This window comes from Anguilla rostrata, chromosome 3, assembly GCF_018555375.3.
Source record: "Anguilla rostrata isolate EN2019 chromosome 3, ASM1855537v3, whole genome shotgun sequence".
NCBI classification, from domain to species: domain Eukaryota; kingdom Metazoa; phylum Chordata; class Actinopteri; order Anguilliformes; family Anguillidae; genus Anguilla; species Anguilla rostrata.
In genome coordinates, this window is record NC_057935.1 from 41,384,988 (window position 1) to 41,410,524 (window position 25,537).

The 25,537-nt window shown below is 38.4% G+C and overlaps 2 protein-coding genes across 2 annotated transcripts in view; one reads left to right on the forward strand and one right to left on the reverse strand.

Annotated features, from left to right (window-relative positions):
- Nucleotides 1-3,375: 3,375 nt before the first annotated feature.
- Nucleotides 3,376-7,825, forward strand: gnpda1 (glucosamine-6-phosphate deaminase 1). Its single transcript, XM_064327630.1, has 6 exons — nt 3,376-3,659; nt 4,325-4,426; nt 4,599-4,781; nt 5,401-5,585; nt 5,731-5,905; nt 6,921-7,825. The coding sequence occupies exons 1-6, from the start codon at nt 3,536-3,538 to the stop codon at nt 6,992-6,994; spliced, it is 843 nt and encodes a 280-aa protein (XP_064183700.1). The 5' UTR covers nt 3,376-3,535; the 3' UTR covers nt 6,995-7,825.
- The window catches only part of nr3c1 (nuclear receptor subfamily 3, group C, member 1 (glucocorticoid receptor)), a 30,723-nt gene continuing 12,859 nt past the window's right edge, over nt 7,674-25,537 (reverse strand). Inside the window, exons 3-9 of the mRNA XM_064327629.1 lie at nt 21,218-21,384; nt 19,786-19,902; nt 17,931-18,209; nt 16,589-16,733; nt 15,853-15,983; nt 12,820-12,977; nt 7,674-12,321 (exon numbers count right to left, since the gene is read on the reverse strand). Coding sequence (XP_064183699.1) covers nt 12,169-12,321; nt 12,820-12,977; nt 15,853-15,983; nt 16,589-16,733; nt 17,931-18,209; nt 19,786-19,902; nt 21,218-21,384 — 1,150 coding nt within the window. The 3' untranslated portion in view covers nt 7,674-12,168. The remainder of the gene's footprint in view (nt 12,322-12,819; nt 12,978-15,852; nt 15,984-16,588; nt 16,734-17,930; nt 18,210-19,785; nt 19,903-21,217; nt 21,385-25,537) is intronic.

Here is a 25,537-nt window from a genome sequence, read left to right on the forward strand (position 1 = left end):
GTTACGGTCTGAGATATTAAACTAGCTGGTGAATAGATAGTCCAAGCAAAGATATGTACATTAATGTGCAGTTCATAGGGGTGGGGTGATGCATCTAGGCTTCCAGGTTGCGTCATGGCATCAGCTTGAACCAACAGTGGGACAATCTGACTGGAGCAATCTGTGAGCTCAGGGCTGGGGAAGGGGCAGAATCCCCAGGAAGGAAAATTGAGGAGGGAGAAGGTTAGGCATAAAATAATTATGGCATTAACTGTTGCATATGAAGAAGCCTAAGCATAATATGGAAAAGCCCCAGGATGCTATGGCAGCATGTCTAAAAGAATAGAAGAAAGGGGCTGTAGACATCCATGAGAGTGGTCCTGGACTGACAGTGCCTCGGTATGAAATGGAACAGCAAACTAGGAAGTTCACATGCAGTGGCAGGGCAACAGCACAGTTTGCTCAATTCACATAACTGTTCTATGGTCCTGATTTACCCTTTTCGGACATCTTTACAAGACTGACTAAAGAGGTCAAATTTGACCCTATACCAAGGTACCAAATTTAGCTAATCCTCACCAATTTATGTACTTTTCCATTTAAGGCATTATAACACCAGATGTGAGTGCCACACACTTACAAATAGCTTAAATTACGCAAGACTCATGTACCCTTTACAATACTTAATTTCATCTTCAAACTTCAGGTATAAAGTGCCACAAATGCAAAAACGATTTAAAATTTTTTTTTTTAATGAAGTTCTTTAGTTTAGAATTAAATACTGGGAGTCATATCAGTAAAATAGGTATATATAAGGTGTATAAGGTATATATTTCCTGGATCACACTACCTGACCACAAGTGTGCAAAATTTCAGGTGATATGCAGAACTACTTACAATTTATTAAGCATTATGTTAACAGTGTACCCTGTTGTCTCAGTGTCACCAAATTTATCCAAAAATGCTAAATTGTGCATTGCTGTAAATCATTAAATAGTCATACACTCATCGGCCACTTCATTAGGTAAACCTATCTAGTCAGGTGAAACGGGGTTACATACTTAAAGGAGATCTTGCCATTTTTAAAGAACTCAATAAGTTTCTTATAGCATCCTAGTGGGGTACTTCCTATGGAAATAATACAAAAAAAGATGAAGGCAAAAAGATACAAATACAAAAACATTAAAGGATACTTTTCAATGATATTGCATATGATGCATTTGCAGTACATGTAATAAGTCATTGACAACCCCACAAGAATCCAGAATTGTCTGAATTCTTCACGGCATGGATTCAACAACAAGATAGTTGGTCTATGCTGACTCGATAGCATCACACAGTTCCTGCCACACATTTTGACCACACATTCATGCTTCAAAGCTCCCATGCCACCTCATGTTGAAGGTGCTGTATTGAATTGAGATCTGGGGACTGTGTAGGCAATTGGAATGAACTAAAATCACTGTCCTGTTCATGGAACCAGCTTGAGATGTGATGTGTGCTTTGTAATACCCTGCTGAAAGTATCCATTCGAAAAAGGTTACACTGGCCATAAAGGGATACACATGGCCAGCAACAATGCTTTGGTGAGCTGTGGCAAATCATGCTGAGTTGGTATTAAGGAGCCTAGGGTATGCCAAGAAAACATTCCTCATGTCATTACACCACTACCATCAGACTGCATTGTTCACAAAAGGCAGGACATGGATTAATTCTGTTAATGCCAAATTCTGATCCCACAATCTGCATGTCAGAGCAGAAATTCATCAGACCAGATGATGTTTTTCCAGTCTTCAATTGTTCAGTTTTGGTTCAGGTTTGACGTGCTGTGCATAGAGATGTCCTTCTGCACACCACTGTTGTACACGACTGACTCAATATATAAAGCATGCAAAATTGAGCATTTGTGGCCTTTCTGTTAGCTTGAACAAGTCTACCCATTCTCCTCTGACCTCTCTCATTAACCAGGTGTTTTGGCCACAGAGCTCCCGCACACTGGATGTTTTTTGCTTATCGCACCATTCTCTAGAGACTGTATCGTGTGAAATTCCCAGGAGGGCAGCTTGTTTCTGAGATGCTACAACCACCACATCTGGCACTAATAATCATACCACGGTCAAAGTCGCTTAAATCATGCATCTTGCCCATTCTAATGCTTGGTTGAACAAAAAACCTAAATCTCTTCACCATGTCTGCATGCTTTATATATTGAGTTTCAGCCACATGATTTGCTGTTTAGAGGATCAGGGTATTTTCATTAAAAAGTAGGTGTATACCATAAAGTAGCTAGTGAGTGTACTGTATATTTCACTACAAATCAACTGTTTTGACTCATGGACCTAACGTCTGCCTCATTTTCAAGTGGGAATTACTTTATAACTCTCTTGTAGGGGGATGGATATCTAGGGGGTCCAAAACCTCTCTGAAAAAGAATGAAATGCCTTTTGTCCATTATAAAGCAAATACATTTGCACTTTAAGATTGAAACATTGATGTCGCACAAAAAATAATGCAAAAGCATTATAACACACGTACACACACGTAAATATGTAATCATTCACTCTTGTGCTGCAATAAAACAACACTTTCTTCTGTATTTGCAGAATAGTATTTTGTAGCATGCCCTGGGATGACATTTCCATTTAGTTTTTTGAAAATGTTGCTATTTATAATCAGTCCAAGGGCAAATTTACATTGATCTAGCACATATCAGCATACAGTAGTAAATTTGAATGAGAATTTTCCATGTGTGACAAGTATAGCCCATGGAGCTACTAATACCCCATAGTCTACATTATATGCAATAAGATTACAGTAAAATAATATTCCAGTATTAGGAAAGCTGGCAATGTCCAGATCAGTTCATCAAACATAATACATGACTGAGCCACATTGCCATGGCCACGTGACCACAGCTCACAATGCTAACGTGCCGACGCTCTCCGAATTTTCAGTAATTTCCAATGCTTATTTGGGCCTTTTTCTTTGAGCCAACTGAGCAACACTTTAAAACAGCAATTAATTTTTTTGTTTTTTGTCTCGAGAGTCAATCTAGCCTTCATATACCTGAAAGCTGTCTGGTGTTGTCTATGTAGCATTTATACATTTATAGCAGCCTCACCCATACCTGCCTTGTGATATGACTGTAGTTTCTTCTTTTACGATTTAGGAAAACGGGGGGGGGGGTTGGTCGGTTATTGAAGACACAAGTAATGGAGCAGTTATGTTCAGTCAATTTAGATAAATGAACATTACTGGCATAAATCACTCAAATAGCCTTTAAAGCTTAAATTTACTGCAGTCGCAAATTTTCTCATGTGTAAATGTTTGATGCCTGCATGGTAATAATTCCTGTATTAACTTATACAGGCCTCATCTGTGGCCTGAACATTGGCTGTTTTTCAGTGTTCACCTTTTTAATGGGGCTAAAGTCTGAATGAGGTGTGGTAGAACTTAATGCAAGCTGTCGTCTGGCAGGTACTCAAACTGCAGCTTTCCTCTCTTACTCTACAAGTACATTTTTCAGGACTACATTTTAAATGTCAAGTTGTGGAAAATGAAACTGATTATTCTTGATGATTATGACAAGGCGAGTGAATGGGCAGCTAAATATATCAGGAACAGAATTGTTCAGTTTAATCCAGGGCCAGACAGATTCTTCACTTTAGGACTTCCCACAGGTAAGCACACTTAAAATGTGTTATACAGTTTATTTCTAAAACCAGTCATCTTTCTTCCTTTCTGATACTGTCAAACATTGTTAGCATAATCTCTTGACAGTGAAGAATGTTGAAAGGCGTTTACGTTCTTTTGGAATTTTTTCCGTAACAGATTTGGCTCGTTGCCAACTGCTTTGTCTTTGAACCCTTTATTTTGAAGAAATGATTAAGTTTTGGAGAACAGGTGTTCACACTTTCAACAAATAGGATGCCATGGATTTTACTAGTCACTGTCATCATTTATTTAATTTATAAATGTAATCTCTTTTTAAATGAATCATTTGCCTTTTGTCACATTATAGAAATGAAAGGTTTATCCTACCTTAAAGTCCTGGGAAGTGAATATGGGACAGTAACTCTTTATGGCATGCTTATAACGTTTTGACATAATGTAACTTAAGATGCTAAGTCATCACATAATATATTAGAACCTGGGTAGAACAATGAACTGCTTGTTATAAATCAGTAGTTGAAATTGTAGCTGGGAAGAAAAACATATGTGGGGTTCCCAAGGACTTATTACATGTACTGCAAATGCATCATATGCAATATCATAGAAAAGTATCCTTTAATGTTTTTGTATTTGTATCTTTTTGCCTTCATCTTTTTCTGTATTATTTCCATAGGAAGTACCCCACTAGGATGCTATAAGAAACTGATTGAGTTCTTTAAAAATGGCGAGATCTCATTTAAGTATGTTAAAACCTTCAACATGGATGAATATGTGGGTATGTTACTTTACCTCTCTAAAGGTTATGAGAAATGATGAATGTTGCTCATACATGTATTTTTACTTTACATTACTGGCAAATAAAAATGCTTTGTTTACCCAAAAAGTGGAATTAGAATCAAGGGCCATCACAAAAGTGTCGTTAATACATCTTCCCTTTTAACTCACAGGAATTCCCAGAGATCATCCAGAAAGTTACCATTCCTTCATGTGGAATAACTTCTTCAAACACATCGATATTCGCACAGAGAATGCCCACATTCTGGATGGCAATGCTGCCAATCTGGAGGCAGAGTGCCAGGCTTTTGAAGACAAGATCAAAGCTGCCGGAGGAATCCAGCTTTTCGTTGGAGGTATGATTTTGGTGCTCTGGGCTCAGATAATCCTCAAAAACAAAACTACATTTACAGTGATCCAAGCACCTTGTGGTGACTGAAAAATAAATTAATCAGACCATGGCTGAATGTTACGTGATCAGTGCTTTGTGCTTATAGAGTGGCCCAGGTACTATTGTCAGTTGGCAGCAAAACATGAATACAAAAAATACCTAACTGTGCCATCAAATATGGTGACAGATCATTGATGTTTCTGGGCTGTTTTGCAGCCAGTGGTCCATGGGCTTTTGTTAGGATCAATGAATTCAACCAAGTACCACATCATTTTAGCCCAAAACCTAGCTGACCTAGCCAGAGGTGGACCTTCCAACAACACAGAAAATCCATGTTTTGCAATGGCCATCTCAGTCTCTGGACTTAAACCCTATCAAAAACCTGTGGTTGGAATTAAAGAGAGTAGTCTATAATGGTAAAACCTACCTTTTCTGGAAATGTTTACAATTCCAAAAAGTAGCACTTTTCTAAATATCTGCAATTTGCTTCTGACCTTTATGCGTGGCATTCATACCCATTCTGCCATGTCTGTCAGCGACATTTTGAAAACATATTAAAAGAGATAACTGGTCTTTTATTTTAGGTATTGGGCCTGATGGCCACATTGCCTTCAATGAGCCGGGCTCCAGTCTCGTGTCTCGCACCAGGGTGAAGACATTGGCCCTGGAAACCATCCTGGCCAATGCCCGCTTCTTTGATGGTGACCTGTCCAAAGTTCCCACTATGGCCCTGACCGTGGGCGTGGGCACTGTCCTAGAGGCCAAGGAGGTAGGATATGTTTATCTGTCCATACCATTCAGAAACCATTTTCTTCAACAAATTTTCTTTCTGAAATCACTGAAATTAAAAAAGAAAAGAATAAAAAGCTTCTCATACTTGTCACAAGATTAATGAATGGAAACAATGTCTGTAGGTGTTGATCCTCATCACAGGAGCACACAAGGCATTTGCCCTCTACAAAGCCATTGAAGAGGGTGTAAATCACATGTGGACAGTATCAGCGTTCCAGCAGCACCCGCAGACAATCTTTGTGTGTGACGAGGATGCCACCCTGGAGCTACGTGTAAAAACTGTCAAGTACTTCAAGGGTAAGTCTCTGATCATGGTTGTGTACATAATGCTACCAAGGACAAAGAAATACACTACATGGCCTAAAGTACAAGGACACCTGACATCCAACATCTCATCCAAAAGTATGGGCATTAATATTGAGTTGGTGCACCATTTGCTGCTATAACAACCTCCACTATTCTGGAAAAGGCTTTATACTAGATGTTGGAGCATTGTTGTACAGATTTGCTTCCATTAGTGGGCACCAATTGGGTAATTAGGCCTGGCTTGCAATTGGCTTTCCCTTGGTTGGGGTTGAGGTCAGGGCTCTGCGCAGGCCAGTAAAGTTCTTCCACACTATTCTCGACAAAACCATTTCTATATGGGCCTCGCTGTGTGCCTGGGGGCATTTTCATGCTGAGGAAGGAAAGGGCCTTCCACAAACTGTAGGAGAAGCAGAATAGTCTAGAATGTGATTGTATGCTGTAGCATTAAGATATGCCTTCACTGAAACTAAGGGGCCTAGCCCAAACCATAAGAAATAGCCCCAGACTAAGGGGTGTCCAGATACCTTTGGAAATACACTATATGACCAAAAGTGTGTGACCAAAACAGCACACGACAGTTGATTACAAACACAAAATGCAAGGAGGAGTGATTGTTGCCCCATCACAAAACGGACAACACAACAATGGTGTCATAGGTGTGCCTTGTAAACCATATTGAATGATATAAGCATATTCAGTTGGTGCTTGGACCCCTAATAATAAAAATAGTCCTCACAATTACAAGGGGCCAACATCTTAGTTGCTTGGCCCCCAAACATTACTACTGCAAATAATAATAATAATAATAATAATGATGGTTAGTTCCTGAAAACTAACCAGTGACAAGATGACTGCTTACACTTGCAGAAGTCCTTACAGACACATAAATCTGTCAATGATTCTGTACATCATGCCACATCAACCCATTGCTCATCAATGCAGTGCTTATTCTTGAGAAGTGTTAAAGACACCTAACTCTTTGAGGTCTGATGGTTTCTGCTTGCAGGAATGATGCAGATGCACAACAAACTGGTGGAACCCCTCCAAACAGACATGGCTGAGAAACCATACAGTGACTGAGATGCATACGGTTTGGGACACCTATTATGAACAGTACTAAAAGTACATAACCAAATAATTATAATTCAGTATTGCTCACCTCAACATTTTTACTATACGCCTTGTTACTGCATGTAATTCTGTCATTGAGGCCTTACCAATTGTTCATGGCATGTCATCGAATCAATAACTGGTGTCATATTCCAACATACTATGCAGATTAGCCTACATACTGTAGACTTTGGATGTATGACTCTTCATTAGTTAAATAATTTCATTAAATAATAATTTACAGTTTATCTACACAAGCATGCACCATAAAATGGAGTTTTACCAAAACCTTTAAAAAAATAAAAGTATTACTTGACTGCTGCTGTATTTTTGCATTAATTTTTTAATTTTATTTGGTTGAATCTGTAGCTGGACAGCAGCATGGTCCTGCAGTGTCTTGGCAATAGAGCACAGCCATAACTTATTTCTGCGCCCGTTTTTGTTGCACTGATATCAATACCAAAAAGATATCGCTTTCTTTTCTGGGTGTAAATGTGGTATGACAACTATCACAAAGCATAAGATCCCATTCAAAAACATCCTTTTCTTGAAATAGTAACTAATTGATATGTATTTAACATCTGTGTGTAATTATTCAATGAATACAACAGTCAAACAATGACTGTGGTAAGAAAGTGAAATAAGCACATAAATGGAAAAGCGCATTTATTATATGAATGATTTCTCATCTTAACTGTGTTATAAGCGATTACAATAAACTTACCATTTTTTCTGTACAATAGCATTAACATCATACCTATCAGAGTACAAATGTAAAAGTTTTTAAAAGTACCACACACACACACAAAAAAAAAAAAAAAAAAAAAACTTAGTCAAAAACATTTGATCTACTGGGTGAAAAGATAGACATTTACTAGAGAGGAGATATAATACAGAATAGAAAACTATTTTTTTTACTAATACACTTCGCTCTTTACACTGGAATACATTTACATAATTGAAATACAAGCAAAAGAAAACCATATGCCAGTGAATACTTATTTGCCCTTAATGATCACTTAATTGCATGTATCTTATAATCTATAAAATATTTTTTTTTTATCCACTTTTTTTAGGGTAGTGCAAATTTTCAGGCTCTAGTTAGCTGATTACTTTCACACACAGTTTATATTTTTAGGGATTGGGTGATTTTCACAGTTATTACAAGAGACCAAGGTGCTAAACAATTACAAAGAAAATAAAAATGACAAAAACCAAAAAATTCATTATTGATAATGATGAGCTTTACCTTCTGTTTATCGGCTTTGGTCATTGTTGTTTTGTGATATATGAAATAATAATAAATAAAAATTATATATAAAATATACTCTCCTGTTTCCCGTTTTATTTAAAGTGTGTGATTTATTGAAAGTGTGACAATTTATTAAAATTTCCCCAATGTGGTACACAATTTACATTTATTTACAAGTCAGAAATTCATCATCAACCCCATTTGCATACAGTTCTTTGTCAACAAAACAACCAAAACAGCACCCATTCTTGTTGTAATAGATTATATGAATCAACTGAAGACAAAACCATTCTGCATATTACAACAGAAGTAGGTAGTGTGCCCATCAAAGTATTTTTCTTCCTTCTTTGTCTCGGATTTTGAAGGGTCAGTTGAACCATGCTGTCATGTCACTACCGTGCTTCCTACATCCGAGCAGGTACAACTATAGCCGAAGTGCACCCACTTGCCTCCTTGACGTGACTATTTTTCACACTACAGGCCACACAATGCACTACAGGAAAGGTGCCAAATGGAAGAGAGGTCCAGAAAATGGCCAGCAGGTAGCTATGGTGCACTTGTGCACCGTAAAGCTGATGAACTTATGCCTACCCAACCATGATGGGAAAAAGACGGCCATATCCTCCCATTGCAAACCCCTGGTAACGGTCATAATGAATCTGTTTATTCCTCGGCTACAGGGCCAAGCCTGTACATGGAGAAAATGCATTTTAGAAGCCAAGTTACCCAGGACCACATTTTTTTTTACCCCTTTAACAAACAAAATAAATGAAGCATGTACAATTCTTATTAGATTTCCTGAATCAATGCATAATCTCATGGGTTGTTTTTGTGCAAATTGAAATAGAATTCCAATTCTAGAATCAGAATTCTAATTGTCACCATGAAATATATTACAATACTCTTAAGTTTTCAACCAGGGGTAAATATACCACCAAGGCAAATTTTAAGCCTGTAGATGGTACATAGGACCAGGTTGAAAAAATCTGATAACAGTGCAGAGGGTACTGGAGTTAAAGCCTTGGCTAAAAAGGGGGTGAAATGGTAGGATAATGTAAAACCTTTGCCCTTAATATGTTTTTACATTCATTTGATATTTGCAAAATACATTTTGCAACATGAAATAATCTTCACCTTTATGAAAGTGATTTACATGCTAATTTCAAGCTGCTTCCTGCGAGACTGTATGTGAAAGTAATCCAAAACTCATACAAAATCAAGTTTTCTACAATACAGATAATTTTTTTTCAATAGTCTTGGGAGCCATTATGGAATTTGACCTGCCTGAGATTATGGTTTAAGAAAACACGCGTAACTCAACAAAATGTTCCAAGTCTTCTCTGGTATGAGAACTCGCACAAAAAACTTAAATCTCTTCTTACCTTATTTCAACTGTCTCCAAGTATGGAAGCATCAGACAATTTCATTAAATGCAAGAACACCTAGATTTGCTCTGACTAGCAATTCAGATAAACAAATGATGACATGTAAGAAACATTCTGAAATAATAAAAAAATATACAGTTAAAAACTCAAAATGTTATCAGGCTATTGAAAAAGCTGTATAAAATGAAAAAATAATCTCATAACATTAGCTGAATTAGTGAACAAACAAACAAAATAGTACATGGATTGTGGATTTTGGAATTGAACACTGTTACAAAAAACAACCTTTGGAAACAACCTTTTGGTTTTCAATTATCAACCGTTAGTTAGGCAATTTCCAACACTACACTTCTGAAGGAACTTGCATATATACATACATGCAAATACACCTTTCAAAACTGCTCATTCCTGGGGTATCATAACCCGTTTTGTGCTCTCTCTCGACAGCTTAACCCAATGAATGCACTTGTGCACGGTGTAGAACCAAAAAGCTGTGGGGAACCATTTGAACTGAAACCAGATGCTGTGCTGGTGACGACATTTAAAATATCAATAACCTCCATTTCTAATATGTGCATGTCAAATATCCGTTACAATCAAATACGCAACCAGTGAAGAATAACGAAGAATTTGTCTGCTGGTGAAACCCCAGTCTTTCTATCACTTTTCCAAACAATGGAAACCTGGACAGACAAGCACACATTACCTGTTTTTATTCAGGTCTTAAATAAAAGAAAATATTGTTTAACAGTAAGAAAACGATCCAGCTTTTTTCCTCCTTTTTATATAAACATGTTAAGACGAGCACAAAAAACATACAAATGAAAATTAAACTGTTTGGCACAGAATGAACACAAATGTATGAGCAAAACCTAGATATAGAAATTCCCCGAGTATCGCCCTACTCCTCTCCCAAACCATACTTCAGCTCGTCCATGATCAGGAGAGCTGTAAAAACTCAAAACAAAACAAACATTTCACCAAATGAAATGCGCTCAGACACCAAACGACGAGGAACAGCAACATGCGACAAACCAACTGGTGCTCCAAAGACAATGGGAGGCGAGGCTTGGATGACGGCGAATATGCTAGATTAGACGGTGGTGTAGACATTGTAGATTTAAGGACGGTTAAAGATGCTGCAGTTAGACAGTGGCGTAGATCCAATAGGTATGAAAAATAGCAAGTGACACACCTCGTAGAGCTGGGAATCAAGGATGGCTTATACTTAAAGGTAGCAGCTTTAACATTTCATCATATCGGAATACCACTCCAGGCAACTGGTTTCTTTTGCCTTATTTAAAAGTCATGAAAACCTGATTCTGTGCTTTAATGTTGGTTGGCCAATAATACCTACCCTGTTTAAACTAAGTCTAGCTATCAAGGATTTTTTCCCTCAAATTAAAATAACTGTAACCAAAGTATTAGGTATTGGTGTTTGTCATTAGGCCCAATTCCAATCTAAATTATAAAGCTTATTGATTAAACAGTCACATCATGTACAGCAAACCGGCCTCTACTCTGAGTTTAAAACTGCTTTATTAAAGCAGAGATTAGAGAAAGAATTGAAAGTGTTGAAAAAATATTTTATAATGAGAAAAGCACATGAAAACAATATGAAAAACTAGTATGTTCTGGATGCTTATACCTTATGTCTAAGGTTTTAATTCATATTGAGCTGCCCCCTTCAGAAAAATACACATGGCTATCAAAAAGCAGAAAATTGCCAGTGCAATAATATAAAACAAATTCATACAAATATGAGGGTCAATTGTTATTTTATGAAAAATACTCGCCATGGACAGATGAAGAGAATGGCTAAAATCACACACCAAAGCTAAAAAAAGGCACATCTTTTCCCTTTTCTGATATACATTTGTAATCCTTTTAAGCACTCTGCATGCACAAACTGAATGACTTAACTGTAGAAAATATTCTTTAAAAAAATGTTTTTTAAAATATTTTGGGCCAATTCAAAGGAATGCTAAACTCAAGACATGTTATAATTCATAGATGATATAAATAAATCATAAATGTATTTTTTCACATTTGGCATCCCTTACATAAAAAATATCTGCTGCTAATTGTTGGCAATTTGCCAAAAAGTGATAGTAATTTGCATTTATGTCCACAATGAAATATTAACATATTAAACTATGTGTGTGTTTTGTCATTGAAGCTCATATAATGGTGACTGGCCTATAAAATGCTAAAATGTGAGCATCAGCACTGTCCACGCGGTTATATTTCACTAGACAGTGTTTTAAGTTTATACAATGAGAAAAGCATTTTAGTCAAGATTTTACCACTCTGATGCGTGTTGGTTCAGTGTCTTTCCCTTGCAAGTCTTCCTTCTTTTACACTCCTGTCCTCATGGCTTCTACCACCTGCACAGGCTTGTCCCATTTCCCTTCCGTGTTTTCTGAATGTCTTGTCCGGGTGTAGCACATTGCGCGTAGCGGGGTGAGCTGGTGGAATTTAAGGCATCTTGTCGCACTGTAAGGCTGTCATTTCTGATGAAAGAGAAGTGGCTTCACGCTCCCAGCTTTGAATTTTGGTAACTGGTTACTGATGATCTCTGCCAACATCTCAGGAAACTCCACGCTCAGGGATTTATTCACAAATGTGTAGAAGCAGAAGTTCAGGAGTCCTCCCACTATCTGTAGAAATAAATCCAATAGTATTTACCCATAGGCACCACACAGAACTGTTCATCATTCAATACATAGCCAAATGATTGGCTTCCGTCAGTACTGCATCTCAACTTGTGCAAATACTGTTAACACGGTTTGGCAAAACAGGTACTCTATTAGCAGTATGGCATGCATTTTCCCTTTTCCAGCGCACATTTATAAATATAGTAAGACTGAACTGATGAAATAAATGTGCTATTTCACTACTCTACTGATTGAGTCATCAATAGTTGAGATTATGTTTAAAATGTGGTCTGCCTGGTCCTTTAGGCAGGTACCTAAGGTCATCATGAACTGAGGACCACTGGACAATTTCCAACTATTTTGAAGTGTTCCCAAACCATAAAATAAAAATAAATAAATTCCTTTTCTAGCCTAAACACAGTCTGGACCCAATCAATAGACTTGCAGAAAGAAGGTGGTACACCACATCAAAGAGCATACAGGAAAATGTGTCCAGTTTACCTCGTGCATGGAGTCCAGGAGCTTGGTGAGCTGGTAGAACCTCTGCCAGTTCTGGCTGGAGTTCTCTTCACGCTTAACAATAGCCTTGCCCAGCTCCTTGATGTAGGACATGCGGATCTCATCAAAAATGGCCTGGCTCTTAAGTCCGTCCTTTGGAACTGTAGACACACGGAAACAAATCATTCATAATTATAAAACAATGATGCACATTGTAATTTAATTTGTCCTTGGATATTCTTGATTATTTTCATTTGAAAAGCGTATAATGTACATACAAATACTTACAAGAAAGAAAATGTAACACAAGATTCATATGATAGGACATGTATAAATGGGATAGTTAGGCCACGTATGTAGATAGGTCAGATATGGGATTGGGATAGCAGGTATGCCATCTGCAAAGTTACTCCTTGAAAAATCTATATGGGGGGGGGGGATTTATTGATTTTGAAATCCATATGAGGAAGACATATGGATTTCATGACAGCAGATTTATTAATTTTGAAATTCATACACCTTGCGATCCATATGGGGGAGCCATATGTATTTCATGACTGCAGATTTATTGATTTTGAAATCAATACACCTTGAAATCCATATACGGGTGGCATATGGATTTCCTGATGGCAGATTTACTGATTTTCTTAAAGAAGCCAACGGTCAAATTGCTAGTGTAAACTACTTTATAACTAGGCTTCTGTAGCTACCCTGTAAATGCCACGTTTTCAAATTAATGTTAGCAAGACCTACAGATCTACCGACATAGGAACAATTAGTAGGTCAAATTGTTCCTATGTCCTATTTTTTTGAACAAACTCATGAAAAAAAAAAAAAAGTGTAATCCATTTAAAAATGACATCTCTTTGTAATTTATGGTGAAAAATAATTTACTGAATCTACACCAGTGTTTCTTTCAGCTAGAATGTGTGTGCATGCATGTGTGTGCATGCATGTCAGCAGTCTTTCTCTAGATTTAATTTTCAACAAAAACATGTTTTCAAAAATGCCAAGTTTACTCATGCATTGTCTGTAAATCATCAAAACGAGGCCAAGTAACAACAGACCATCTAACACACAATACAACACACATTAAACAAGCTCTATTCCAAAGCAATGCAACCCAATGTTTCCGAAATTATTTCAAGTAACTTGGCCCTGTGTTTTTTTTTTTTAATCTTACCATCTGAAGAGAATGTGGTCATTCAAACTGTATGTGTCACATCAGTGTGAAATGCCAATCAATCACAGATTTAGCTTAAAACATTTTTAAAAATGACTACACTGGAAGCAGACAACAATTGTCGGCTTCCAGTGCTTTCAGTATATGAAAAGCACAACATGAATAAAATCCATTATTATTGTTGTTCAGAAAAATGTGTTCACAAATAAGATTAATATATTATTTTATACTGTAAAATAAATTGTACTATTGTACTTATTTGGCTAAACTCATCTGACCCAAACATATAGTACATTAATGTATGTCTGGATAGGTTTGTAATATTCAAAAAGTATTTAATTATCTATATTTATTTATTAACACAACCTTCTCTAGTGCAAATAATTGTATGTTCCTTGGTATGTTTCTGTTCATAAAATGTGAATTTTACATGCTGCAATAAAAATTTCCCCATGGGGATAATGAAGTATTCTATTTATTACTTAATATATCTTCAGTATTTAAGTTTCAAAAAATACAAGAACTTGTACATTTTGTAAAATTAATTTGACAACCAAGTATAAATATTATAACCTTTCTGGAGTGTGTTTTCTTTCATTTAAATAATGTCTTCCATGAGGAAACTTTTGTTATTTTTGTTTTTTGAAAAAAAAAAACAGGGCCAAGATAGACTAAATAATTAAGGAAACATTGGTAGCACTGATTTGGAATAGAGCTTGTTACGTTGAAAACGTGTTTTTGTTGAGATACAAGTCATGCTTGTATAATACAATTATCATCAATGAAAGAGGACTCTTTCAGAGTTAGCATGAGTTTTGATTCTATGCATCTTTTAAATGACATAATTTTGACATATATTCCAACATTACTAATTTTATTTAGGTTGTAGTTTTACTGGTAAGGTTTCTTGAATGGTTATTAGATCATCATATAACTCTTAGGGATTCCCTTGATAAACGATTAATTAAAATCAGACTATTCTCACCATTTATTTCTGTACTTTGAACAACTGAATGTAGTAAAATGTTCTAATATTCTACCATGGGAGCCAGGGTTTTGCCTTGCTCAAAAATAGAGCTTAAGTGTGCTGCTTTACACCCAGTCGACCCAATGTGCTGTCTCCCTATATTTAGCTGCATTTATAATGTAAAGTTCCGTAAAGTCCTCAAGAGACCACCACAATGCATTGAGATGTAGGCCATAAAAAATGAAACAGAATAAAAAGAAAAGAAAAGGTGAACAATTTAAATATCTGTTGCCAAGTAATTTCCCGGCAAATCATAATTTTAAAAAGTTATCTGTCCTTGAAAAATTGCTGGTTTTTGGAGTGTATTCAAGCAGGAATCAGATGCCCAGGGACCTAAAAAACATTATGTCCCCATCTGTATAAATTAAACAGCCCCTGAGTTGCTATAACAAACAAGTTCTTTTTTTACTGTTATATGTTTACAGAGTGCCCTCTAAAAAGAAAACAAGAGGGTTGGTATCCAGGGAGGTCATGGAGGGGGCTTCAGATTTGGTGAAAGAGACACTAGGTGGTGCTGAAAACCATCTACATGTAGTGTCCTTCTCGGGAGACCATAAGCATTTTAAATGGTGTTTAATATTTATTTTAAAAATTCATTTTAATCATAAACATGTTGAGCAGACACAAGGGATAGCAAACACGCTCTCTGGCTGCTGAAGTGGGAACAAGCATTCTATTTACATGTATCTGATGTGTTGATACTATTACCATCTGTGCACAGTAAACTAATTAAATCACGTTGGATTGTCACCAGACTGGTGTCACTAAAAGCTGAGTCTTCATGCTTCATGGGCAAATAGGCAAGCAATTTGAGTGTGAAACTCACTTGTGCTTAGAAGCAGGAGAACCTTCATACACAGGTACTCATCGTGGGACACCTGCAGCCGCACAAACTCGTTGGAGATCTTCAACATCTGCTCACACTGATCACTCATGTAGGGAAGCTTCATGCGCTCCCTGTGCCACACAGATACCAGTGATGGATCATTATTCACATACTACATGGAATACCAATCACAGACAAACAATTTTAAACAAATATTTTTGGTGCATGCTATAGACAAAACCGGGACAAGAAGCGGCTGCTTGCAACATGTTCGTTTGAATAACAGAGGATGAATCATAACTTAACAATGGAATTATGTCATTACTGCTTTTAAAATATTTTACCTGTCCGATTTTCTCCCAGTTTGGAATGTTCAATTGCATTCGTTAGCAGAGCTCTCTGCTGTAACCCTGTCTATCAATTAGGAGTAGCCCAGACGAGCATGAGCTATCCTTCAAATGCTGTTCACCAGTATCGCTCAGGCAGACATTTAATGTGCTTCATGCACAGGCAGACTGTTGGTGCCCAAGTGCCCAGAGGGGTTTGCTGCTAAGCAAAAAGATACTGACATCTCACTGGCTAGGATCTCACAGTCCCCACATGAGGATATGGCCAATTATGCAGTGCTCTGTATGACTACTAGCTAAAGCAGGCACCGGCAAGGGTCATATCCATGCCAATATGCCATAAGTATTAAAAGAATAATGGTAACATCTGTATTCAATATTGTACATACTCATTAATAACAAGATCTGGGGCAAAGCAGAGCATGCTTCCATTGCATTGCTGGTAGGACCTCCAGCCCAAACTAAATGACATGAGGACCAGCCAAGAGCACTGTAAGAGCGTCATCTGATCATCCAAATGAAGGTTCCGGAACCCTAAGGGAAAAGAGAAAGAACAATGAGACTCCACCTCCCTTGCATGAAGCACCAAATGAAACCCCACCAATATGGAGTATAAAACTAAACTCTACCAGTAGGGAGCACTGTAGGGAGCACAGTACAGAGCGCTTAACTGAACCCCACCAGTATGGAGTGCTAAACTAATCCCTATCAATGTGGAGCACTATTCTCAGAACATTTGGAACCAACTTTCATAACCAATTATTGCCAATTTGTAATTCCCAACTGTGTGTCTGTCTCTTTACAGTATTGCCCCCTAAATCAGGAGTCAACACAGAAGTCCAAGGTGTCAAACAAGGACATAAAATGAGCATGTAATAAAATGGACAGTTCCTTGGTTGACATTACAGTTAACTTTCTTACCCTGGGCCATCTCTTGCCACTCAGACCTGGTGTCGGACAAGAATCAATTCTGGGGGGTAGGGCAGAGGTGATGTAGCTGTCCTCGGGTGAGTCCAGGGCAACTCAACAAACATTTGGACCACATTGCCACACATTATAATGAGACTTGGCAGGCTGATTTCGTTTTATAGAAACAGCTGGAACTGAAATTACATTTGTCAGTCTGTGTCTGTTCGCACTGATCATTAACTACTGTTCAACAACACTGTAAGGAATTAGTGACGTGATGCTACTTCAGATAAGTAACGATATCTCAGAAACCTCAACAACAACAAAAAAAATTTCCTGAAGGTGTGGATGACATTACAACCTGTACGACAACTTTGGTTAAAATTTGATCCATCTTGACAGAGGTCATTTTGCAGAACTTTCAATAAATTATGATCACTCATACCTCTGTTACCTTCAATACTGGATGAACATACTGTAGTACATAAGTAAAAGATAAGAAAGCTGTAAAAGACGTTTTCTCTATGACCTATAGTAATAGAGACATAGCAAGTAAAAGTCAAGAGTCATGCTAATTAGCCCAAACTTCGTTAGCCCATATCTCCCTTTATAACGGGTTCCTCAGAAGACCAAATCACCATGTTAAATCTGATTAAAAGTTGTGATGATGCAGTCCAAAAGTGTGTCGAATTGACCTGGACTCACCCAGTGACAGGCCAGACAGAGGGCCTAGTACTAGTTAGTGGTGGGAAACCTGGAGGTGTGTGGAAACAAACAAGTGAAGGTTAAGTTACAAGGCTGGACAAAGTGAACAGTCCTTACCTGGCAGGGCCTTTGCCCATTTGACCGCAGAAATAACCTGGCGCCCGCCCAGCCTGTTGAGTGTGGTCATGAGGCGCGTCGAGGTGTCAGGAAGGGTGCTGTCATAGCCAGAATAGCTGGTCTCAGGTTCAATGGCCTTGAGCAGAGACAGCATGGTGGGCACGAGCTGGGGCAGGGACTTGGGCACCAGCGGCCGGGCCTCTGGCAGGGGAGGCAAGACTGGCTCCGCAGGGGCCTGCTGCACTCCCTTTAATCGGTTCAGCTTCTTGGTTTTCCGAGCTGCAAGTTGACACCAGAATAGTACGCAGTTGTTACACTATAATGCTGCGGAGTGGAATTCTGCCATTTTCTTTTGAAAAGTACACCATTGGACATGTATTTGGTTGTTCTTTTAAATAGAGCCCTTTAAGAGTAATTTAACTCGGCACAGGCACATGCAGAAACTACCCACATACCTGAAAGGTAGGTTGAGCGTCACACGTTTAACTGAATAGCAAAATGCAGCACTGACCGCTGATGGCTGAATGACTACCTTCAACGAAGCTGCCTTTCATGTCTGGATAAGTACAGGCCATCATGCATTTAATGGGTTAAGGCTGCCTGCAAGCAGTCACATGTTCAGATGGACAGCTCTCTGATAGGCTGCAGAGGTGCCCTTCAGAGAACAACTCGGGGGTTAAAGCAAGAAAACAATTCTGAGCCTGAAAAGATTTCTGGAAGGGGGGGGGGGGGGAGAGAACAACAACACTGAAAGAGGAAGGAGGAAGACAACGAAGAACGAACACAAACAAAAACTACAAAAATGCCCAAAACTTGTAGTGCTGTGAACTGCATAGCCAACGGACTGAAATACCCCCAATTTGTGTTTTGCAAGTTTGTCATGTCCGATTAAAGATCCCAAAAGAAGAGACCTATGGCTACAGGCTATTAGGAGAGGGAGAAAAGCAATGGAATCTTGCCTCTCCACACACATATGCCTGTGGAAAGCACTTTCTAACAGGAAAATAATCTTCATACACAATATGGATAATTAAAACTACATCAGACAGTATACAACTAACAGTAACGGTGGCCCAAAACGCAAGAGCTCACTGCCCTGATTATTTCGCTTAATCTGCACTCATTGAATGCGACTAAAGTAAGAGAAATAGCTAGGCAGATGGCTAACTGTCTTCTGAGAAGCATCCGGAGCCCAAGGGCAAATTACACGTTTACTGATGATGACTGGCATACAACTTCAAATGCAACACAACACCAGCTATTCCATGTCTCAGGAATCAAACAACATGTATGAACTGCTGTTCAACTATCGATTAGCTAAATGCTAAGAACAATGGGAAACTCCATAGATGCATTAACAAAAATCCGCACGTAACTGCGAACTGTTTTACACTCCTGCTGTTTTAAACAGCAACATGTAGCAAATAAATGTATAGTTTAAGGAAAAACCTACTTCGGGCTCTCAGTATCACACTGGGGGCAAGGAAATTGCAAATGCTAGGGAGAGATGAGGGAGCGGACTATGGCGCCAGACCAATTAAAGCTAATTTCACTTGGTGTCTCGTCTGCTCAGTGCTGAGTAACAATGTAACATAATCAGTGGACATTTTAGTTAAATATACTCTGCAAAACATACTGCGCCGCAATTTTCATTTATACAGAGATTTTTGCTATTTTTGCTAAACAAAAATTAATGTGCAGTGACTGTTGCTGCTTAGTTGAAATTGCGTTACAAGCCAAGAAAATATTTAATCAATCGAGAAACAGCCGTACACCGAACATCCACAATAGTGCCGAACTTTAAGCTCTGTCAACTACATCAGACCGCAGCCCACTGACAGGAAGAAGCACTCACCTTCGAGGTTCATTCCCGCTTGCAGACACTTGCGGAAACGGCAAGCTGGGCAGTTTTTTCTGCGGATCTTGTCAATGATGCAATCGTTTCTCCCTGCACACAGGTAATTGTGCTGTCCTACAGAACAGATGTAAGAACGGATTCATCAAATGTAACATTCCACACTCCACAATGCCACCTTCCCATCAACATTTGGGGCACAGTGCTTGATGTACAAGGGCTGAATTTTCAGTACAAGTTATTGGTCTTATGGTTCAAATAAACTTTACTTGGTTGCACAAAAACAAAACGTCCCAATAAACCAGGAGCTCCTGTGAGATAAACGGTTAATAATTCTGCAGCAGCAGATGTGGCAAAAGCAGTAATGTTATCCACCTGGCAAAACAAGTAGACTAATAAATTGAATCTGTTGGATGCAGATGCCCTTAGTTCCATCCACATGAAGCTAAGCATTCATATTCACACACTAGCTTGACTTAATAACCATGATAGCCGATATTATTACCATCTCCATCTTACTCCAAAAAATCTACATTTTAACTTTTGTTGGGGATTTAGCAGAAATCCAAATCATGCCGCTAAACCTGCAGACCTTCAGTTTAAACTAATTTGGTTAGCCAACACAGAAGATCAATTTCATGCAAGTTTCATATTTTAGTCTGATTATCCATCTGACCGAAACCCTCCCATCCCCGGGTGCTGCTATTACCAATGGAGAGTTGTCCTGCAAGGCTGCTACTCAGGTGGCACTGGCACAGACCAGATTCAATACTAAACTGTGAGGCCTATTCATGCACTAGCACAGTGCCTTAAAAGGATGAGCTGGCCAGCAGCCCCCAGAAAATTATATTTTAAAATGTACCTGGCAATGTGCAAAGGAAATCCAAAATTTAAGAGGATTCAAGGCCACATACCCCCCCCCCCCCCCCCATGTTGCTCATCTCAATTAGGCTACATTCTGCAATATTTGATTACTGCTTAAGGTACTGTTGCACTGCACAAAAAAGCACTTAAGCCTGAAACCAGCTAATGCAGTCACAAATGCACTGTAAAGCAAGTCAGCCAGTCATTGTGATGTACTGAAAACATAGCTAAGCTTGGCAAACACTATCAAGCTGCAATTTTGTAAATTAACATTTTACAGGCTACAAATTTGCTAGTGATCCACTTCAGCAATAGGGTATAGGTAATGCAACACATCTGTGAATATTATGTCAGCATAATCCTTAATACTAAAGACCTGTTACTAAATCCACAAAAATCCAAGTATTGTAAGAACTGATGCTGTCGTCTGTTTCGTGCTTCCTTTCAATGAGGTCTACCAGTTCACAGGAGAGGCTCTGAGCATTCAAATCAAAGGGTTCAATAGATGGTATCAGAGGAAGGGAGAAAAGCTCTGAACTGTGTTTTGGTGCATGTGTCTAAAGCTCACCTTCAACAGCCCTCTTGAAGAACACTTTGCAGCTCCCGCAGGTGAGGACCCCGTAATGGCAGCCTGAAGCTTCGTCTGAGCACACAAGGCATATTTTGTGAGCTGGACCACTTGGCTTTCCGGGAGCGGAAGGTGTAGAGCCGCCGACAGCTGTTCTGGCTGCAGAACTGAAATACATTAAAAGAGAGGAAAGGCTTCAAAATAACATACTAGCAGACTCTGAGCCATTTGTTTACAAAACATACAGTAATATGGTTAAAGGGTCAGCAAGATCCATTGAAATTACCATAGGGAGATTTTTATTTTATTTTATTTTTTTACATTCGAATACAAAAAAAAAAAAAAAAAAAATAATCTCTGGCAAGATTAGGAAATATTCAACAATAATAATGGGGAATATAAAAACACAGATGAAATTACTTCCAAAATTGTCCAGCCCAAACGGTTTTTTCTTTGCTGCTGTGCATGACAGGATAAAATCTGCATTTAATAGTTAATGGCTATTAAGAATCGCTATTCCCATTTAAAGTCTTAAAATAATTCCAGTGGCATTCTGTTGAGCTTCCTTTTCTCTATGCAGCTCTGACGTTAGACAGACAGAAAATAGGTCATGGCTGAGAGCAGTTAACATTGCTGGATTGTGTGTGAAAACACAGTCGCTATTCATTTCTGCTGACAGTCTAAGGTCTCATGTCATAAAAAAACACATTTTATCAGGGAGAGGAAGAATGATACTGGACCTCAGGCCAGACAGAAGATATTAATTTGTGAGCGACTAATCAATAAATGATTCCTGTGCCTCATGATTGTCATTAATTTTTTTGTTTTCAATTTCAGTAATCTATAAAATCAAAGTAAATTAACAGGTTTTGGTGGGCAAAGCCTCGCTACACTGCTATGTACTAGGGCTGTCAACATTGGCCAAAAATAATATTCCAAAAAAAAAAAAAAAAAACATACTTTGAATATATTCCAAAATATGACAATTTTATATGTTGTATTACATGCCAAAAACTCTTGGGGCTATGTTAATTTCATGTCCACAAGATGGAAACCAATACAAAGAGACATATCTAGCACAGGTACATTTTATCTGAACATAAACATGAACATAGTCAAGTGGGGGGTGGGGGGGTTCATGAACATTTGAGATGGCTTTTAAGATCAACATTAGGGAGGTGAACAGTGAATTTGTTGATTCGTTAATTGCCAGTTGCAAGCTATGGCTAATGTTAAATATCCAAAATCCTTTTTTTCTAAAATTCTCAATCCATTCAAAATAAAAGATCACCAATGTTACCTAGGCTACTGCTATAGATAGGTAATAGAGGGGGTGGCAGGGCTTGTCATTCACTTTAACGTTACTTGCCATCAGTTGAAAAGATGGCCAGCTTGCAAGACTGCTGCATGTGGAATGATTTTGAAAAGCTCAACGGTAACACTGCTCAGTGCAAAATATGTGCTGCCAAATTTGCTTACCACTTCGACATCTACAACACTAACCCACCTAAGACCTAAACATCCAGTGTGGCAGCTGTCCAGCTGAAACCACAACAGATTTAATTGCTAGACTGGTAACCAGTAAGCATGGTAAAAGGTGAAGGGATTTGGGACCTACTGGCATTTGTTAATTAAGCCTGAATATTTATTTATTTTATTTTATTTATTTAACATGCTCAGTGACACATTGAGGCTGGGACCCTCGTTTGCAATGGTGCCGAGGTACAATAAAATCAAGAAGAATTTTCAAAAATATTAGAAAATGAAAAGAAATAATAACAAGCATCAATTGAAACAATTACAATCCAAATTAACAAGGTTCAGTTAAATTTTCCTAGTGTTAAAATAATCAAGTTTCTGTATTTTTTTGCAGTATGAGGAGCATAGAATTTAAAAGCCGTTTTCCCAAGTTCTGTGTTAGCTTGAGGTAGGCTACATGGAGCATTAGGCAGTCCTGAGAATGTGTGTAGTGATTTCTGCAATTCTAAACCAAAAGTGATGACAGATAAAGGGGTAGTTTACAAAAAAGGGCTTTAGAAATAAATAAATAAATAAATAAATAAATAAAAACCTTCTGGAAAGAGAGGGCCAACCTACGTTTTTATACAAGATGCAGTGACGTGTACCAAACGCTGCCAATTGTAAATAGAGCTGTATCGTAAACAGCATCAAAGGCTTGAGGGTAGAAGCATCTGGATGCTTATAAACTGTCCCCATAATCAAGGGCAGAGAGAAAAATGGACTCCACTATACTCTCTCTCGTGAATGCAGAAAAGCAGGCTTTGTTTCTGTTCCTGTGCGGTGCACTGTTGCGCCAAAACCCACCGCAGCTTGACCTGAATGTAGGGGAAACTGCCGCCTGTCTCCGTACCATTCCAAGTTCGACAAAGCTGTGATAACCATCTAATTGCAGACAGCACTAACTATACTGAGTCTTATATGACTAGCCTATAAATTGCCAGTTCATTGAAGACTGGGTTGTGTGTATACCAGTGCAGTGTGCGAAGCAGCATACAATCATTGTGGAAAAAATATAGCAATGCTTATTCTTAATTTTTTTTTTTTAATATTTTAATTTTGTGATCCACACTGAGTGAAGTAGTGGCACATTTTTATTAGTTGCATCCTACATCAAACAGTAAAAAAACAATTAATCGGATTCAGACAGCAACTAGATGATGGTCAGGAACATGTTGTTCACATCCCTAATCTACATACAGTAAACTTTTATAATCATTTTGTCTAAATGAAATTAAGGCAGACAATTTTGAGAAATGTGACTAAAGAATTGTGATCCTGATCAGGGGTTTACATAGCTAAGTGGCAAGAAAGTACACATGCAAGGCAAAAAGATTAAAATGTCAGGCAATTTTATGTCCTAACGAAACGCATAGCTAAAAATATGTAATTAAAAATAAATAAAACTGTTGCTCATTTTAATCTTTTTGCCTGCATGTGTAATTGCCACTTATGTCAACCCCAAGCTGAATGGATAATTTACAATAAAGTGCCATTAAAAACTGGAAAGTACCTTCTTTATTTTTTGGAGGGGGACCCAATATTAGCGTAGTTTTAACGTTATCCTGTCAGAATGCTAGAACACCCAAAATGCTAGCGTGGAAAACGAAAAGGGTAAAACTGGTGAAGCATGTTATGCCAATGTCAGGCCCGCATGTTAGGCCTATTTGCCAAAAACACCAGATGATCAACTAGCGAAGAGGTCGGGGACCATCTCTTATATTCCCAGCGAAAGAAAAGACTTATTTCCAAACCGGGGATTAAATGAAAGTGCCGTGTCCATCAAGTAACATCATAGAAACTACCCATATGATCCGGCAGATTTATTTTTGGTTTAACATAACAAATTGAAAAGAAGACAGCTCAGTAAGGCAAGCTGCATTTTTTTCTTTCACATTCGAATGTTAGGCTAATTTTCGACTTGACTGTCATTCCCCCCACCCCGCACAATTCGAATAGCATTCCAATTGTGAGTTTGACAGCCCCACTATGTAGGCTACATCATATGACAACGCACCTGTGTTGTCACATCTTGGCAGACACACGAGGTAACCTCCTGGATTGCCTATATATCATTTCACCTATGTACTGTATATAAGCATTAAAAAACACAAGTTGCATCATGTCACGAAGTAAGCACTGGCAATCAGAACTAATCAGGGGCAGTAATGGCAGAAGCAAAGTAATGAAAGAAATCTACAGGGGATGGGCCTAATTTAAAATGAAAAAGACCAAGAGATTTTTGCAAAGGAAAATGTTCTACTGCAGGGCTGCCCAACCCTGGTCCTGGAGATCAACAATCGTTAAGGCTGTCATTCCAAACTTAATTTTGCACGCCATTCTACTAATCAGTATCTCAACAAGATCTTTAGCAGTTGAATAAGATGTACTTTGTTAGGGTTGGAGTGAAAACCTGCCAGCCAGATCCCTCTGTTCTGCTACCTCAGGACGCCTAGCACCTCCCCCTCTTCGCACCTGCACTTCCAGAACACGTCGCCTGTCTGTTCTGGCCCCACGATGGTGGAATGACCTCCCTGTGGAGGTCAGAACAGCTGAGACACTGACCCATTTCAGACGACGACTGAAGACTCACCTCTTCAGGCTGCACCTCTCCCCATCCCTCCCTACCCCCCTGTAAATGACTGAAAGCTGTTTCGTAGGTGACTTAGGTGCATTAACTGTCTTAACTACTGCTTGTATTTTTTCCATAGACTGCGTTGTTGCCGTTCTCGTTGTTAGCGTTAATCAGTTTAACCTTCAGGGTCCAAGTTGAACTATGCGGTTGTTCCCTGCACTTGGACC

Coding starts and splice junctions, on each gene's coding strand:
- gnpda1 (XM_064327630.1), top strand. CDS start 3,536: ATGAAACTGATTATTCTTGATGATTATGACAAGGCGAGTGAATGGGCA. Junction 4,427..4,598: donor CAACATGGATGAATATGTGG/GTATGTTACTTT, acceptor TTTAACTCACAG/GAATTCCCAGAGATCATCCA. Junction 4,782..5,400: donor AATCCAGCTTTTCGTTGGAG/GTATGATTTTGG, acceptor CTTTTATTTTAG/GTATTGGGCCTGATGGCCAC.